The sequence below is a fragment of the Heterodontus francisci genome, chromosome 7, assembly GCF_036365525.1.
Source record: "Heterodontus francisci isolate sHetFra1 chromosome 7, sHetFra1.hap1, whole genome shotgun sequence".
In the NCBI taxonomy this organism is placed as follows: domain Eukaryota; kingdom Metazoa; phylum Chordata; class Chondrichthyes; order Heterodontiformes; family Heterodontidae; genus Heterodontus; species Heterodontus francisci.
The window spans coordinates 138,230,304-138,247,764 of record NC_090377.1 but is presented as its reverse complement, the minus strand read 5'-3'; the positions used below and the strand labels follow the sequence as shown (position 1 = coordinate 138,247,764).

At 45.3% G+C, this 17,461-nt stretch overlaps 1 protein-coding gene across 1 annotated transcript in view; it reads right to left on the bottom strand.

Moving 5' to 3' along the window:
* Positions 1-566: 566 nt before the first annotated feature.
* LOC137372431 (zinc finger protein 271-like) overlaps positions 567-17,461 on the bottom strand; it is a 93,878-nt gene continuing 76,983 nt past the window's right edge. The window contains exons 6-7 of the mRNA XM_068036319.1: positions 14,650-14,790; positions 567-3,145 (exon numbers count right to left, since the gene is read on the bottom strand). Coding sequence (XP_067892420.1) covers positions 2,353-3,145; positions 14,650-14,790 — 934 coding nt within the window. The 3' untranslated portion in view covers positions 567-2,352. The remainder of the gene's footprint in view (positions 3,146-14,649; positions 14,791-17,461) is intronic.

Below are 17,461 nucleotides of genomic sequence, written 5' to 3'. Positions count from 1 at the left end.
CTTCAGAAAAGGAAGACTGAGTTCAGTAGTTTTAGGATCCAGGGAGAGAACAAGGAGCAGATGGGGAGACTGGTGTGGATTCCAGCGCAATGAGGATGTAGGGGGAGGGAGATTGTGCAGGACTGTGGATTAGGGATGTCGGAGGGATAAGAGAGGAAAAGTTAGATGAGCAAGGACTGTAGCAGTGCCCATAAATAGAGAGAGGGAGGTTGAGGTTTAGACTGGACCATGGGCAGTCTGTTAAACTGTCTGTTTACTGTGAAGTTTTCTGCCGGTTAAAAATAGCCTCCTGAAGGCCAGTGACACAAACAGCCCATTAAACTCCACCAATGTCCTTTGGTCTGGTGAGCTCTCCCTTTGTGAAACATAGACTGTTAAAGATTTTCATTCTGACACCCTCACAGTGTGAACTGAGCTGCAGAACTGCCGCCACCATCAGCTTTAAGGAGACGTTTCCCTTTGGAGATCAGATTGTTCATTGAGTTTGATCGGGGGATATTGGACAGGAAGCACACAGCACGGACATTACACTGCAGCTGGCATATCTTGAGAGTGCTACAGTGAGACTTTCAGGCACTTTATTCAACACACACACAGCAGAAGCACATTAATCCATGTGATTGGAGATCACATACACAAGCAGCCAGCGGTGTGGAGCCTCCTAGACTCCAGTCCCTTTACAGTCAGTAGTTACAGGAGCTGGGACATGGAAATGAGTCACAGTAAAATCAGGGACATAATTGTTCACACAAACCAACTTCCCAAAAATACTGAGTTATTTCTTCTTCATTTGCAGACATTCCGACTGCCCGGGTAACTAACGGGAGTTCTGACCAATAGGAACAGTGGGGAGAGGCTGGAGGGCTGAGCGGGAGGCTGGTCCTCCAACCAGAGTGAGTGAGGGGCAGGGCCTGTGGCACCATCTGAATGGTGCTGAAGCCACATCTCCCTCATTGGCTGAAACGCTGCATCATTTTGAAACCAGATTTCTCTCAAACTGGCCCTTTCTATTGTAACTTTAAACAGATGAAACCCTGCCAGCATGCAGCAAACATTTCAACATCTGTTAGTGAAATGGATTCATTCAGGACAGACAGCAGGGACTATTTGAGGGAATAACACAGTGTAGTGAGAAAGGAAATGCAGTGGATGTTGTGTAGATGGATTATCAAAAGGTGTTTGATAAGTTGTCAGATAGGTGGCTTGTTAATAAAATTAAAGCTCACGGTATTAAAAGGAGTGGGGCAGTGTGGATAGGAAGTTGGGTAAAGGGCAGAAAACAGAGAGTAGTGGTTAATGGATGTACTTCAGAATGGAGGGATGAAAAACAGTGGTGCCCCCCCAGGGTCAGTGTTGCGACAACTGCTCTTCTCAAAACAGAGAAATTATCTGGGCTTGGGTATGAGGGGCACAAGATCAAAATCTCCAGATGACTTTAAAATAGGGAGCATGGGGAACTGTGAAGAGGAATGTAAGTGACTCCGTGTGAATATACAGATTAGCAAATAGGCAGGTAGATGGCAGATAAAATTTATCACATAGAAATGTAACATGATAGATATTGGGAGGAAGGAAAAGGGATCAAATGTACATTATAAGGTAGAAGTTTAAAAGGAATCAAGGAGCAGAACAGTAAAGAGGTGTAATAGTCTAGCTAACACCTTGTCTTAGTAATTAGCAGGTTTGAGAGTCCAGTCTCAGCAACTTTAATTCCTTAAGATATATAAACTGAGCAGTTTCTCTGCCCTCTACCGTATCACATATTGATCCATCAATCAGAGTAAACATGCAAGTCTCGCGTGTCCACAGTCACTCACATGGGGTCAGCCCGCTGGATGGAGCCCCGGGCACCCTGAGCTTGATCTCGGGTGTCTCCAGTCCCGACTGCCCCCTTACATCAGAATCCCCTCACTTTTATACCCTGTAATGATCCAGCTCTGGAACCTGACTCTTTGTCTTCTCTGCTGGATTTTGGCAGGAAGTGAGGAAAAGACAGCTGGAACTTCTGTAATCTGTGATTTACAAGGACACATTCCCTGTGTTCCCACCTCTCTTCAGTAATTTTCTCATTACCCCTAACCTACCCTGCCTATTGTTAATTCTGTTATTTCTTATAGTTTCACAATTATAGGGATAAACATCACACATTATAATCTAATCTATTCTTCACTCTAGTTTAAGTTTATATTGTGGTAAATAAGACAAACCCTATCCCTTCTCCTGAGTCATTGATATACACCACAAAAAGAAAGGGACTGGGTACTGAGCCCTGTGGAACACCACTGGAAACAGGCTTCCAGTCATGGTTCAGTACTGGATGTGATTAACAGCAGCAGAATCCAACAGCTGCAGTCACTTGTGAACTTGCTGGTGTCTCAGCAGGTGGGACGATCGAGTGAACCGCTTCCCACACACAGAGCAGGTGAACGGCCTCTCCCCAGTGTGAACTCGCTGGTGTGTCAGCAGGTTGGATGATCGGGTGAATCCTTTCCCACACACAGAGCAGGAAAACGACCGATCCCCAGTGTGAATGCGTTGGTGTGTCAGCAGATCATTTTTGCGTTTAAAGCTCTTTTCGCATTCAGAGCATACAAAACATCTCTCATCAGAGTGAACAAGTTGGTGTCTCAGCAGATGGGATAACTGAGTGAATCCCTTCCCACACTCTGAGCAGGTGAATGCCCTCGCTCCACTGTGAGTGCGTTGGTGTGTTAGCAGATCATTTTTGCTTTTAAAGCTCTTCTCACATTCAGAACATACAAAGCATCGCTCATCAGAGTGGACAAGTTGGTGTCGCAGAAGATGGGATGACTGAGTGAATCCCTTCCCACACTCGGAGCAGACGAATGGCCTCTCCCCAGTGTGAACCCGCTGGTGTGCGAGCAGGAGTGACGACCGAGTGAATCCCTTCCCACACACGGAGCAGGTGAATACTCTCTCCCCAGCGTGAGTGCGTCGATGAATTTCCAGCTGGGATGGGTAATTGAATCCCTTCCCACACTCGGAGCAGGTCAACAGTCTCTCCCCAGTGTGACTGCGTCGATGAATTTCCAGCCGGGAAGGGTAATGGAATCCCTTCCCACAGTCCTCACATTTCCATGGTTTCTCCATGGTGCGGGTGTCCTTGCGTCTCTCCAGGTTGGGTGATCAGTTGAAGCCTCATCCACACACACAACACGTGTACTGTTTCTCCCCGCTGTGAATGGTGTAATGTTTATTCAGTGTGTATAACTGGTTAAAGCTCTTTCCACAGTCAGTGCAATGGAACACTCTCACTTGGGTGTGCGCGCGTCTCGGTGCTTTTCCAGTCACACTGATGTTTTCCCACAGACAGAACTGAGAAACATTTCTCCTTCCACATTCAAAGCCTGACGAATTTCAGGTCCTGATGAATCAAATGACTGCCAGATCTTGATGTGATGTTTGGTTTGAGATTCCAGTCTGTAAATCCTCCCCTTCTAATACCCTGTAAAAGGAGTTTACGAAAGTCGTACTGTAAGTACAGGACAGAAATTCAGAACAAACAATTCTAGCATCTATAGTAATTTCCTTACTCTCTGTTCTCCCCAAATATGTGACCCATTTAAACTAAACAGAGACATAATAGGCAAGAAGGTCATGACAAAAGCAAAGGGAACATTTCCAACTAAACCAGAATGTTGTTACCAATGTCTATGAGACACTCTGTACCCTGAGGTGTCCACTGGACACAGAAGATAATTAAAGCATGTTCCCTCTCCAGGGCCACCCGGGCACAGACAAGGCAATGGAAGACAGGCCAGCAGCCAGAGTGACCCCACTATCACCAACATGGTCCCCGCACATCCTGGACCTACACATTGCTGTGTTAACCATTATTGTATCCCCTTAACAAAACCTGATGTGTCGAGTCAGAGTGTTAGAGATGTACTGATGGCATCAGGTATTAAGAATCAGAGAGATAAAAGGCAAATTGTTTTAAAGTTACACAGACAATTTGCTCACCCTTCTTGTCAGAGATTAAAAACCCTACTAAAAGATGCAGGTGTGACTGATGAGAGTATACAACGATAATAGAAGAGATTAGTGATGTGTGAAATGTGTTAGAAGTATCAGAGGACACCATCACGTCCTATTGCCAGCCTTCCGTTGGCATGTGTGACTTCAATGACGTAGTTGCCATGGAGTTAAACGTATGGGACAAAGACAAGAATATTTACATTCTACATTTTATAGACGTAGCAACTAGATTCACTCTTTCTACAATAATAAATAATAAGGACAAAAGGGTGATTATAACAAAATTATGGAGAAACGGATAAGGACTGGACTTGGGGCACCAGCTAAGTTTCTGACTGATAATGGAGGGGAATTTGCCAATGGCGAGTTCAGAGATTTATTTTTTTTATTTTTATTTAGACACAGCACTGAAACAGGCCCTTCGGCCCACCGAGTCTGTGCCGACCAACAACCACCCATTTATACTAACCCTGCAGTAATCCCATATCACCTACCTACACTAGGGGCAATTTACAATGGCCAATTTACCTATCAGCCTGCAAGTCTTTGGCTGTGGGAGGAAACTGGAGCACCCGGCGAAAACCCACGCGGTCACAGGGAGAACTTGCAAACTCCGCACAGGCAGTACCCGGAATTGAACCTGGGTCGCTGGAGCTGTGAGGCTGCAGTGCTAACCACTGTGCCGCATCAATATTATGGTTATGAATACTGCAGCAATGGGCTTTGTTAAAGGAATCACGCAGTGGTTGATGAAATGTTACATAAAATCTTAGCTGACCAGCTAAACTGCAAGCTGACAATTGCTTTGTCATAGGCAGTTCATGTGAAAAATTCACTTCAGATGGTTGGAGGATATAGTCCCTATCAATTGGTCTATAGGAGGAATCCCAAATTGCCTTCTGTACTATGTGACAGTCCTTCTGCTCTAGAAGGTACTTCAAGTAGTTCCATTTTTTCTACACATTTGACTGCTTTACATGCAGGGAGATGGGCTTTCATCAAGGCTGAGGTCTCTGAGAAAATTCGCACAGCTCTAAGGCATCGCATAAGGCCATCTGAGGCAGAATTTAGTTCATGAGATTTGGTGTATTATAAAAGAGAGGGCCAAAGGGAATGGAAGGGCCCTGGTAAGGTAATCAGTCGTGATGGGAAGACAGTAGTTATCCAGCACGGAAATCAAACTGTTAAGGTTCATTCCTCACGATAAATCGGGGTTGATTACAAAATCTCAGAATCTTAGCAGTTGATCGAGGGAAAAGAGGCACCTTATACCTCAAATACTCATGTGTTTTGTGATGAAGGTCCGGAGGCACAGAGTATGGTAGATCAAAAGTTGGATAGTAATGTGGCTGATCATGATGCTCAGGAAAGAGCTATCGCATCCAAAGGCCAATTGCCCAGAGTAGGTTCTCGGGTGACATATATTCCAGAGGGAACCAATAAATTGAGGGATGCAACAATTGTGGGACATGCAGGAAAATCTACAGGAAAGTCTAAATATTGGTTAAATGTTCAAGATGATGGCCAAGAAGCTGCAGCCATGAACTGGCAGAATGGAGTGAAAGAGTGGAGGGTAAGAAAGCGCAGTGCAAGTTTTGATAGTGGGTCAGGAAGTGACTCTTGCGTAAGGAAACGATCATGTACTGGAAAAACAGTAGTTCCGAAAGACATCAAAGTGCTAATAGAGGCCGTAGTATGAACAGATTCCACAATGAAACAAAGGGTGGAAGGCAGTTTTGGAATAGAACTAGAAGCAGATGTCCTCATAACCGTGAAGTTTTAGTGGCTGCCAATAAACTTGAGGACAAACTAATAAGAGAAGCAAAACATAAGGAATTAGAGAGTTGGAGAGAGTTTGGAGTCTATTCTAAGATACCAGGTAGGGGACAGCCAGCCTTGTCACATAGATGGATTTGTATTGAAAAAGTCCTTCCCGATGGAACTGAAAAGGCTAAAGCGAGGTTAGTTGCGAGGGGTTTTGAAGAGCAACTAGGTGATACAGATGTTAGAGTGGACTCTCCCACAGCTGGAAAAGTAATCTTGAAAATCTTCTTAGCTGTTTTGGCCACATATTCATGGGAATGTAGATCCATTGACATAAAAGCTGCATTTCTGCAAGATGACACTTTTCAGAGAGAAATGTATCTGAACCCACCTAAAGAGGCAGCAGATACAGAAGGAAAATTATGGAAACTGAACAAATGTGTCTATGGCCTTAAATGATGCTTCCAGGATGCGGTATTTCTCGGTGAGATGTGTTTTGTTGAAAATTAGTTGTGTTCAACTAAAGGTATCAATATTCAGGCATCTTCATGATGCACACTTATAATTTCTGATGGGGTGGTACTGCAGATTTTGAGAAATGTGTTATTAATAAGATTAGGGCAGAATTTAAGATTGGGAGTCAGGCTTGTGGGGATTTTAAATAAAAACAAGAAGAAATGCTGGAACCACTCAGCAGGTCTGGCAGCATCTGTGAAAAGAGAAGCAGAGTTAACGTTTCGGGTCAATGACCCTTCTTCGGAACTGACCCGAAACGTTAACTCTGCTTCTCTTTTCACAGATGCTGCCAGACCTGCTGAGTGGTTCCAGCATTTCTTGTTTTTATTTCAGATTTCCAGCATCCGCAGTATTTTGCTTTTATTTTAGGGCATTTTAAATATATTGGTTTAGATATTAAGCAAAGTCTGGAATAATTTGAATTAACAATTCTATTTAGAGAGTGTTATTCCTATCCTGGTTAATCATGACAGATCATCATCTTTCTGTGATGACCTATCTAAAGCAGAGACTGTGCAATTGCGAAGCCTGGTGAGTCAATTAAACTGGTTGGGCTCTCAGACTAGGCCCAATGCTAGTTCTGATGTGCTGGAGTTAAGCACGATGATGAAACATCCAAAAGTCGAGAATATGTTAAGGGCAAATAAAAAGTTGACAAACTAAATCTGGAGAAATGTGTACTGAAGTTCCCATCCTTAGGTGACCCAAAGAACATGAAGTTAATCATTTTTAGTGATGTGTCACATGCTAATCTTGCCGATGGGTAATCGAGTGCAGCTGGCTTCAGGGCCCAGGGGTGGATTAATGTTCATGTTTACAGGCCCAGGGGTGGATTAATGCTTGGGTTTACAGGACTCTTGGGTGCATTATTGAAAGGTCTGGATATAAGTTTTAGATTATATCTACTAGTCCTAGATTCCCCAAAGAGAAACTATCAATTCCAATTAATATTTTAAAATTTTGATCAAATCACCCCTTAATATTCTAAATGTTTCCCTTCCTAACAGCACTGTGGGTGCAACTACTCCACATGGTCTATAGCAGTTCAAGAAGGCAGCTCACCACCATCTTCTCAAGGGCAATTAGGGAAGGGCAATAAAGTTCCAGCATAACCTCCCTGCTCTTATATTCTATAGCTCGGCTAATAAAGGAAAGGATTCCATATGCCTTCATAACCACCTTATCGACTTCTTCACATCCCTCCGATATCTCTGATGCAAAAATTTAATCTGTGTCCCCTAGTCCTTGTACCATCACATAATGGAAACAGTTTTTCTTTGTATACCTTTTCTAAATCGGTCTTAATCTTGTACATCTCCATCAGATCTCCCCTCAATCCCCTTTGCTCCAAGGAGAACACCACCATTTTCTTCCGCCTACACCCTCTAAATGACCTTCATATCCTTCCGAACGTGTGCTGACCAGAACTGGATGCAATTTGCAATGTGGCCTAATCAGAGCTTTATAAAGGTTCAGCATAAATTCCCTGTTTTTGCATTCAATACCTCTATTTATGAAGCCCAAGATCGCAAATGTTTTGCCAACTATTCTCTCAATATGTCCTGCCACCTTCAAACGTTAGTGGGGGTTGTATATAGACCCCCAAACTGTAGTGCTGATGTTGGGAATGACATTAAACAGGAAATTAGAGACGCATGCGATAAAGGAACATCTGTAATTATGGGTGACTTTAATCTGCATAATAGATTGGGCAAATCAAATTAGTCACAATACCGTAGAGGAGGAGTTCTTGGAGTGTATACGGGATGGTTTTCTGGACCAAAATGTTGAGGAAACAACTAGTGAACAGGCCATCCTAGACTGGGTATTGAGTAATTTTTTTATTTTTATTTTTTTTAAATTTAGAGATACAGCCCTTTGGCCCACCGAGTCTGTGCCAACCAACAACCACCCATTTATACTAACCCTACAGTAACCCCATATTCCTGATCACCTCTCTGCACTAGGGGCAATTTACAACGGCCAATTTACCTATCACCTGCAAGTCTTTGGATGTGGGAGAAAACCGGAGCACCCGGCGAAAACCCACGCAGACACAGGGAGAACTTGCAAACTTCGCACAGGCAGTACCCAGAATCGAACCCTGCGGTGCTAACCACTGCGCCACTGTGCCGCCCCCCCTTGGATCTTCCTTGGATCTAATGCTATCTCTAATTTTCCTTGTAAGCCATGGTTTGGCTACCTTTCCCATTTTACTTTTGCGCCAGACAGGGATAAACCATTGTTGCAGTTCATCCATGCGCTCTTTAAATGTCTGCGTGGGTTTCCTCCGGGTGCTCCGGTTTCCTCCCACATGCCAAAGACTTGCAGGTTGATAGGTAAATTGGCCATTATAAATTGCCCCGAGTATAGGTAGGTGGTAGGGAAATATGGGATTAGTGTGGGATTAGTATAAATGGGTGGTTGATGGTTGGCACAGACTCGGTGGGCCGGAGGGCCTGTTTCAGTGCTGTATTTCTAAATAAATAAAAAAAGAGGCATATAAATTCACCAGAAAAAACAACAGACCTGAGGATTGGAAGCAGTTTAGAATTCAGCAAAGGAGGACCAAGGGATTGATTAAGAAGGGGAAAATAGAGTACGACAGCAAGCTTGCGGGGAACATAAAAACTGACTGTAAAAGTTTCTATAGGTATGTGAAGAGAAAAAGATTGGTGAAGACAAATGTAGGTCCCTTAGAGTCAGAAACAGGGGAATTTATTATGAGGAACAAAGAAATGGCTGACCAATTAAATGCATAATTTGGTTCTGTTTTCACAAAGGAGGAGACAAGTATCATACAAGAAATGTTGGGGAACACAGGGCTTAGTGAGAGAGAGGAACTGAAGGAAATCAGTATTAGTAGAGAAATGTATTGGGGAAATTGATGGGATTGAAGGCTGATAAATCCCCAGGGCCTGATGGTATGCATCCCAGAGTACTCAAGGAAGTGGCCCTAGAAATAGTGGATGCATTGGTGGTCATCTTCCAAGATTCTATAGACTCTGGAACAGTTCCTACAGATTGCAGGGTAGCTAATGTAACCCCACTATTTAAAAAGGGATGTAGAGAGAAAGCAGGGAATTATAGACCAGTCAGCCTGAGGTTGGAAGTCCCACATAAGAGATTAGCGTGTAAAATTAAAGCGCATGGGATTGGGGGTAGTGTATTGCGATGGATAGAAAATTGGTTGTCAGACAGGAAACAAAGAGTAGGGATAAATGGGTCTTTTTCCGAACGGCAGGCAGTGACTAGTGGGGTACGACAGGGACCCCAGCTATTCACAATATATATTAATGATTTAGATGAGGGAACTAAATGTAATATCTCCAAATTTGCAGATGACACAAAACTGGGTGGGAAGGTGAGTTGTGAAGAGGATGCAGAGAGGTTTCAGGGTGATTTGGACAAGCTGAGTGAGTGGGCTAATGCATGGCAGATGCAGTATAATGTGGATAAATGTGAGGTTATTCACTTTGGTAGCAAAAACAAGAAGGCAGATTATCTGAATGGCTATAAACTGAGAGAAGGGAATATGCAGCGAGACCTGGGTGTTCTCGTACACCAGTAACTGAAGGTAAGCATGCAGGTCCAACAGGCGGTAAAAAAAGGCAAATGGTATGTTGGCCTTCATAGCGAGAGGATTAGAGTACAGGAGCAGGGATGCCTTGCTGCAATGACACAGGGCCTTGATGAACAAAGAACAAAGAAAATTACAGCACAGGAATAGGCCCTTCGGCCCTCCAAGCCTGCGCCGATCCAGATCCTATATCTAAACATGTCGCCTATTTTCTAAGGGTCTGTATCTCTTTTCTTCCTGCCCATTCATGTATCTGTCTAGATACATCTTAAAAGACGCCATCGTGCCCGCATCTACCACCTCCGCTGGCAACGCGTTCCAGGCACCCACCACCCTCTGCGTAAAGAACTTTCCACGCATATCCCCCCTAAACTTTTCCCCTTTCACTTTGAACTCGTGTCCTCCAGTAATTGAATCCCCCACTCTGGGAAAAAGCTTCTTGCTATCCACCCTGTCTATACCTCTCATGATTTTGTACACCTCAATCAGGTCCCCCCTCTGCCTCCGTCTTTCTAATGAAAATAATCCTAATCTACTCAACCTCTCTTAACAGCTAGCGCCCTCCATACCAGGCAACATCCTGGTGAACCTCCTCCGCACCCTCTCCAAAGCATCCACATCCTTTTGGTAATGTGGCGACCAGAACTGCACGCAGTATTCCAAATGTGGCCGAACCAAAGTCCTATACAACTATAACATGACCTGCCAACTCTTGTACTCAATACCCTGTCCGATGAAGGAAAGCATGCCGTATGCCTTCTTGACCACTTTATTGACCTGCGTTGCCACCTCCAGGGAACAGTGGACCTGAACACCCAAATCTCTCTGGACATCAATTTTCCCCAGGACTTTTCCATTTACTGTATAGTTCACTCTTGAATTGGATCTTCCAAAATGCATCACCTCGCATTTGCCCCGATTGAACTCCATCTGCCATTTCTCTGCCCAACTCTCCAATCTATCTATATTCTGCTGTATTCTCTGACAGTCCCCTTCACTATCTGCTACTCCACCAATCTTAGTGTCGTCTGCAAACTTGCTAATCAGACCACCTATACTTTCCTCCAAATCATTAATGTATATCACAAACAGTGGTCCCAGCACGGATCCCTGTGGAACACCACTGGTCACACGTCTCCATTTTGAGAAACTCCCTTCCACTGCTACTCTCTGTCTCCTGTTGCCCAGCCAGTTCTTTATCCATCTAGCTAGTACACCTTGGACCCCATGCGCCTTCACTTTCTCCATCAGCCTGCCATGGGGAACCTTATCAAATGCCTTACTGAAGTCCATGTATATGACATCGATAGCCCTTCCCTCATCAATCAACTTTGTTACTTCCTCAAAGAATTCTATTAAGTTGGTAAGACATGACCTTCCCTGCACAAAACCATGTTGCCTATCACTGATAAGCCCATTTTCTTCCAAATGGGAATAGATCCTATCCCTCAGTATCTTCTCCAGCAGCTTCCCTACCACTGACGTCAGGCTCACTGGTCTATAATTACCTGGATTATCCCTGCTACCCTTCTTAAACAAGGGGACAACATTAGCAATTCTCCAGTCCTCCGGGACTTCAACCGTGTTTAAGGATGCTGCAAAGATATCTGTTAAGGCCCCAGCTATTTCCTCTCTCGCTTCCCTCAGTAACCTGGGTAGATCCCATCCGGACCTGGGGACTCATCCACCTTAATGCCCTTTAGAATACCCAACACTTCCTCCCTCCTTATGCCGACTTGACCTAGAGTAATCAAACATCTGTTCCTAACCTCAACATCCGTCATGTCCCTCTCCTCGGTGAATACCGATGCAAAGTACTCGTTTAGAATCTCACCCATTTTCTCTGACTCCAAGCATAACATTCCTCCTTTGTCCTTTAGTGGGCCAATCCTTTCTCTCGTTACCCTCTTTCTCCTTATATATGAATAAAAGGCTTTGGGATTTTCTTTAACCCTGTTTGCTAAAGATATTTCATGACCCCTTTTAGCCCTCTTAATTCCTCGTTTCAGATTGGTCCTACATTCCCGATATTCTTTCAAAGCTTCGTCTTTCATCAGCCGCCTAGACCTTATGTATGCTTCCTTTTTCCTCTTAGCTAGTCTCACAATTTCACCTGTCATCCATGGTTCCCTAATCTTGCCATTTCTATCCCTCATTTTCACAGGAACATGTCTCTCCTGCACGCTAATCAACCTCTCTTTAAAAGCCTCCCACATATCACATGTGGATTTACCTTCAAACAGCTGCTCCCAATCTACATTCCCCAGCTCCTGCCGAATTTTGGTATAGTTGGCCTTCCCCCAATTTAGCACTCTTCCTTTATGAGGTCACACCTGGAATACTGCATGCAGTTTTGGTCTCCTTATCGGAGGAAGTATGTTCTTTCTATAGAGGGCATGCAGCAATGGTTTACCAGACTGATTCCTGGGATGGTGGGACTGACATATGAGGAACGATTGAGTCGGTTAGGATTATATTCGCTGGAGTTCAGAAGAGTGAGGGGGGATTTCATAGAAATCTATAAAATTCTAACAGGACTCGACAGGGTAGATGCAGGAAGGATGCTCCCGATGGTGGGGGAGTCCTGAACCAGGGGTCATAGTCTAAGGATATGGGGTTAAACCTTTCAGGACTGAGATGAGGAGATATTTCTTCACCCAGAGAGTGGTGAGCCTGTGGAATTCGCTACCACAGAAAGCAGTTGAGGCCAAAATATTGTATGTTTTCAAGAAGGAGTTAGATAAACCTCTTGGGTCTAAAGGGATCAAAGGGTATGGGGCGAAAGCTGGAACAGGTTACTGAGTTGGATGATCAGCCATAATCATCATGAATGGTGGAGCAGGCTCGAAGGGCCGAATGGCCTACTCCTGCTCCTATTTTCTATATTTCTATGAAATTGGATGGGCATTTGAGGGAAATAAACATGCAGGGCAATGGGGATAGAGCGGGGGAATGGGACTGAATGGGTTGCTCTATAGTCCCTGACTGGAGAGCTGGCATGGAGCTGAATACCCTCTTCTGTGCTGTAATGACTGCGAATCATTTGTGTAATCTCTACTCAATTTAACCCTTGGAGTCCAGGTATTATTCAGGTAAATCTACTTTGCACTGCCTCCAAGGCCAATATATCCTTCCCAAGATGTGTGCTCTAAACATAATGCTCCAGGGCTTTCTGTATCTCAGTGCTTTTCCAGTCGCATTGTTCCGTGTAATCTTTTGCTACAGACAGAACAGACAAACATTTTTCCTTCCACATTCAAAGGCCAATGTCATTCAGGTCCTGATGAATCAAGTGGCTGTCAGATTTTCAGGTGATGTTTGGCTCAAGATTCCCTGTCTGCAAGTCCTCCCCTTCTAAGCCGCTGTAAAAGTAGTTTACAGAAGCCATCACTGTCAATCTAGGATATAAATTCACCACATTTTCTCCTCCTGCTCCTGGCTGCACATGCACCCTGCTGCACATTCGAGTCATAGAATCATGTATGGCACAGAAGGAGGCCATTGCCCCCTAGGAAGATGACGACCATTAATCCGGACCTGTCACCTGGAGAAGCCCCACAGCTTCCACCCCGCCCGATGCAAACACTGGACCGGGAGCTTCTTATTGGAGGTGTCGAGGCCTACACGCCTCTCCCACCCGCCAGCACCATGGCTCCCTCCACACTGCCGCCACGTACCAGCTGCAGATGCAGTCACATGTGTCTCTCCACCACCGTCACTTGCACTGCGCCCGTTCCAGAGGCGGTTCGGCACCAGACCGGCTCACTGGCCTCCTGTGGTGTGAATGGAGAACGTGCTCCACATTCTCCACCATGGAGAATGTTGGGTAAAAGCCCCACCATTGAAGGCTCAAATAAATGTAACTGTGTTTTTGATGTAATGGGGTGAAGAATGGGGCCGGAGGGCCAATCAATAAAATTAGGTAAAAGATTATACAGAAACTAAGTGCAGGGACTCTCCATTCCACTGGAAAGAATGGAAATGAGAACTGCGGACCAATCGAGATTCCCCAAAAACATCTCGTATGTTAACCGGTGGGGAAAATTGAGTAAATCCCTTTGCACACGTGAAATATCTGAACAATCTCTCTCCAGTGTGATTGCACTGGTGTTTCAGTTAGTGGAATGACTGAATGAATCCATTTCCACATTCAGCTGGTGAACATTCTCGCCCCAACGTGACTCCACCTGAGTTTCCAGCTCATATGGCAACAGAATCCTTGCTCAGTCAGCAACAACAATGCGCAATTATATAGCACCTTTAACACAGTAAAAATATCCCCAGACTCTTCACAGGAGCATTACTACTTTTAAATTCCTGCTTGCTAATTTCTTACCTAGCTCCATAAATTCTGACTGCATGACCACATCCCTCTTTCTGCCTCTGTCATTGGTACCAATGTGGACCACGTCTGCTGGCTGTTCACCCTCTCCGCTCAGGGTGCTCTGCAGCCAGTGACATCCTTGACCCTGGCACTTAGGAGGCAATACACCATCCTGGATTCATGTCTGCAGCCGCAGAAACACCTGTCTATTCCCCTGACTATCAAATCTCCTATCATTATGGCTCTTCCAGTCTTCTTTGTGCCCCCCTGTGCAGCTCAGCCAACTGTGGTGCCATGCTTTGGCTTCGTGACAGGCTTTGGCTGCATTCCCCAGATGAACCATCACTCTCACCAGTATTCAGAGCTGAATACTGGTTGGACAGTAAGATGCACTGAGAGGTCCCCTGCACTACCTGCCTGTTTCTTTCTTGACTGTCTGTTGGCCACCCATTGCCTCTATCCCTACATCATCTTCAGCTGCGGGGTGACCACATCTATAAACAAGCAATCCACAAAGCTCTCAACCTCACACATGCGCCACATTGACACAAACTGCTGCTCAGGCTCCAAAACCCAGAACCCGAGCTGCTTCAGCTGACAATTCTTCCTGCACAAATAGTTATGCAGATACAGGAAGTGTCCTGGAGTTCCCACATAGCGCAGGATTTGCACTCCAGAGATTGGAGCAGCCCTGCCATTCTCAATCTATTAGATAATAAACCTTGCTACTACTAATAGACATTACTAAATAGAAGTTACTACTTAAAAATAAGAGCGAAGACTCACCAGTTACTTCCCTTCTGTTGCTGTCACTTAAATATAGGGAAGCTAACCATAATTCTGCAGAAAACTGGAATGTTTAATAAAAACAAGAAATGCTGGAAATACTCAGCAGGTCTGGCAGCATCTGTGGAGAGAGTAGCAGAGTTAACGTTTCAGGTCAGTGACTCTTCTTCAGAACGCATGTTTTCAGCATTTCTTGTTTTTATTTCAGATTTCCAGCATCCGCAGTATTTTGCTTTGAATGGAATGTTTAATTTCCAGCTCCTTGGACTAACTTCCTAACTTTGGAGAAAGGGAAACAAAGCTATAATACTTACCAGCCAACCATCACAGACTCGGTGGAAACAAGATAAGAAACCGGGAAGCGATGGCTATGATGCTTTAATGGTGCCTCCCCCTGGGTCCTCGCCGAACGCGGCGGTTCCAATTCGGGGCCTGAGAGCCGCTGAGACTCGGTGTTGCTGAGACTGTGCACACCCACCCCCCGCGACTCAGCTTCCCAGAGCCGGAACCTTCCCGCGCCTGCGCGTTGCAGCCCGCCCCCGGAACGCCTCAGCAAGCGAGGTGGGGGGGGGGGGGGGGGGGGGGCGGGGCTTTCGGGTCTCTGTTCCCAACTGGGTCCTAGTGTGCTCGAACTGCAGCTTCTTGGAAAACAGGGTTTGAAGCAGCTTCACCCACTCTCATGTGATGTTTGCAGTCTAGAGGAGTCCATGGATCCTGTAAATCTTCAGTGAGAGGGGTGACAGGCCCTTGGTAGATAACTGAAGGGGCTGCTCCTCAACCTTCAGTGAGACCTCAGCCCCACGCTCCTAACCTTTGGTTGCTGGGTGTGGAGGGGGTGGGTAAGTCGGTAGATCTTCTCCTGGACTTGCTCTCGGGCTAGGTAAAAACAGCAATGGGTAGGTCCAGGATGTGCAGGGACAATGTTGGGGGTGGGGGTGTCACTTTGGCTGCCAGCATCTCTTCCATGGTCTTGTCCATGCCCAGGTGATCCTGAAGAGGCATGCTTGAAACCTGCCTCCACTGGCCACCTTAAGGGTCTCACACACTGGTAACAACATTCTGATTTAGTTTGAGAGGTTCCCTTTGCTTTAGACACTTCTGAACTCAACATTGAATTCAACTGGTTCAACCATGAACTCCATTTTTTTTTTAAACAAATGTTTGTTAAATTCGTTTTTCATGGTTTTGGCACAGAGCTGTTCATGCCTCTGCCATTAACACTGTCGCTACTTTGTCTTTTACTAGAACTATTAGCACTCCTGGTGCCTTTTCCTCCATTGCATCTTTGTCATTTCATCTCTCCCATCCACTGCCCCATCTCTTTGTACTACTCCCTTCCCCCCCACCCCTTTCACTTGTTCAAAACCGATTACATTTCTAATGTTATGAAGACAAAGCCATTTAAACATTTAAAATAGAAACATTTGTGTGCGTGGAGATTGACGCTCTGGTCGAAGTGGAATCGTCCAATGTGAAACAGCCCAAGGTTGCTTGAAGTCCTCACAGCCATCCGATGGGGGAAAAGAAAATGCCCAACATCCAAAACTGCAGCTCCTCTTTCGTCCAGCAATGACCTCAGCCAATCAACCACTTGTAAGTGCTTCAATGAATTAATGTGGCTTTAGAATTTTGAGGGGTGAAAAAGTGATCAGTCTAAAATTCACCTTCCTTCAGTTAAAATTATCAGAGAACGCTGTTAGGTTCATGCTGTTCCACCTGTCTGTCTGTGTCTGTCAAAAGCAAGTTTTTAGCTAGTTTCCACAAGAAGCCAGTTCAAAATTAAATTGTAACATTGTTACTGGGAAGGTAAGTTTCAGTATAAAGTACTTACCTAGCAATTCGGCAGCTTCTTTTTGAACAGCGGTAGCAGTGAGAGTGCTAGCCAGGGGGCAGCTGGGAAGGTAAGTTTCACTATAAATTACTTACCTAGCGATTCGGCGGACGCGGACACGGGGACTGCTGGGTAAGTGAACTTATATATTCGGGCAGTGGCTAAACCCGAAACACTACACCTGTAGTGTCCCCCACCCATCCTCCTCCTGTAACCAAAAAAAAGGACTCTTGTGTGGAGGGTTTCGTAAGGTAAGGTTTTCCTTTATTTTTACTTAATCTCTGTGTCAATTCAGAGCAGAGGGGATGGAAGCTAGGGCAGTTGCATGCTCCTCTTGCAGGATGTGGGAGGTGAGGGTCACCACTTGTGTCCCTGCTGACTTCACCTGTGAGAAGTGCACCCAACTCCAGCTCCTCACAGACCGCGTTAGGGAACTGGAGCTGGAGCTGGATGAACTTCGGATCATTCAGGCAGCTGAGGGGGTGATAGAGAGCAGTTATAGGGAAGTAGTGACACCTAAGTTACAGGATAAAGGTAGCTGGGTGACTGTCAGGGGAGGGAAAGGGAATAGGCGGACAGTGCAGGGACCCCCTGTGGCCGTTCCTCTCAATAATAAGTATACCGTTTTGGATACTGTTGGGGGGGTTGGGGGGTGGGGGGT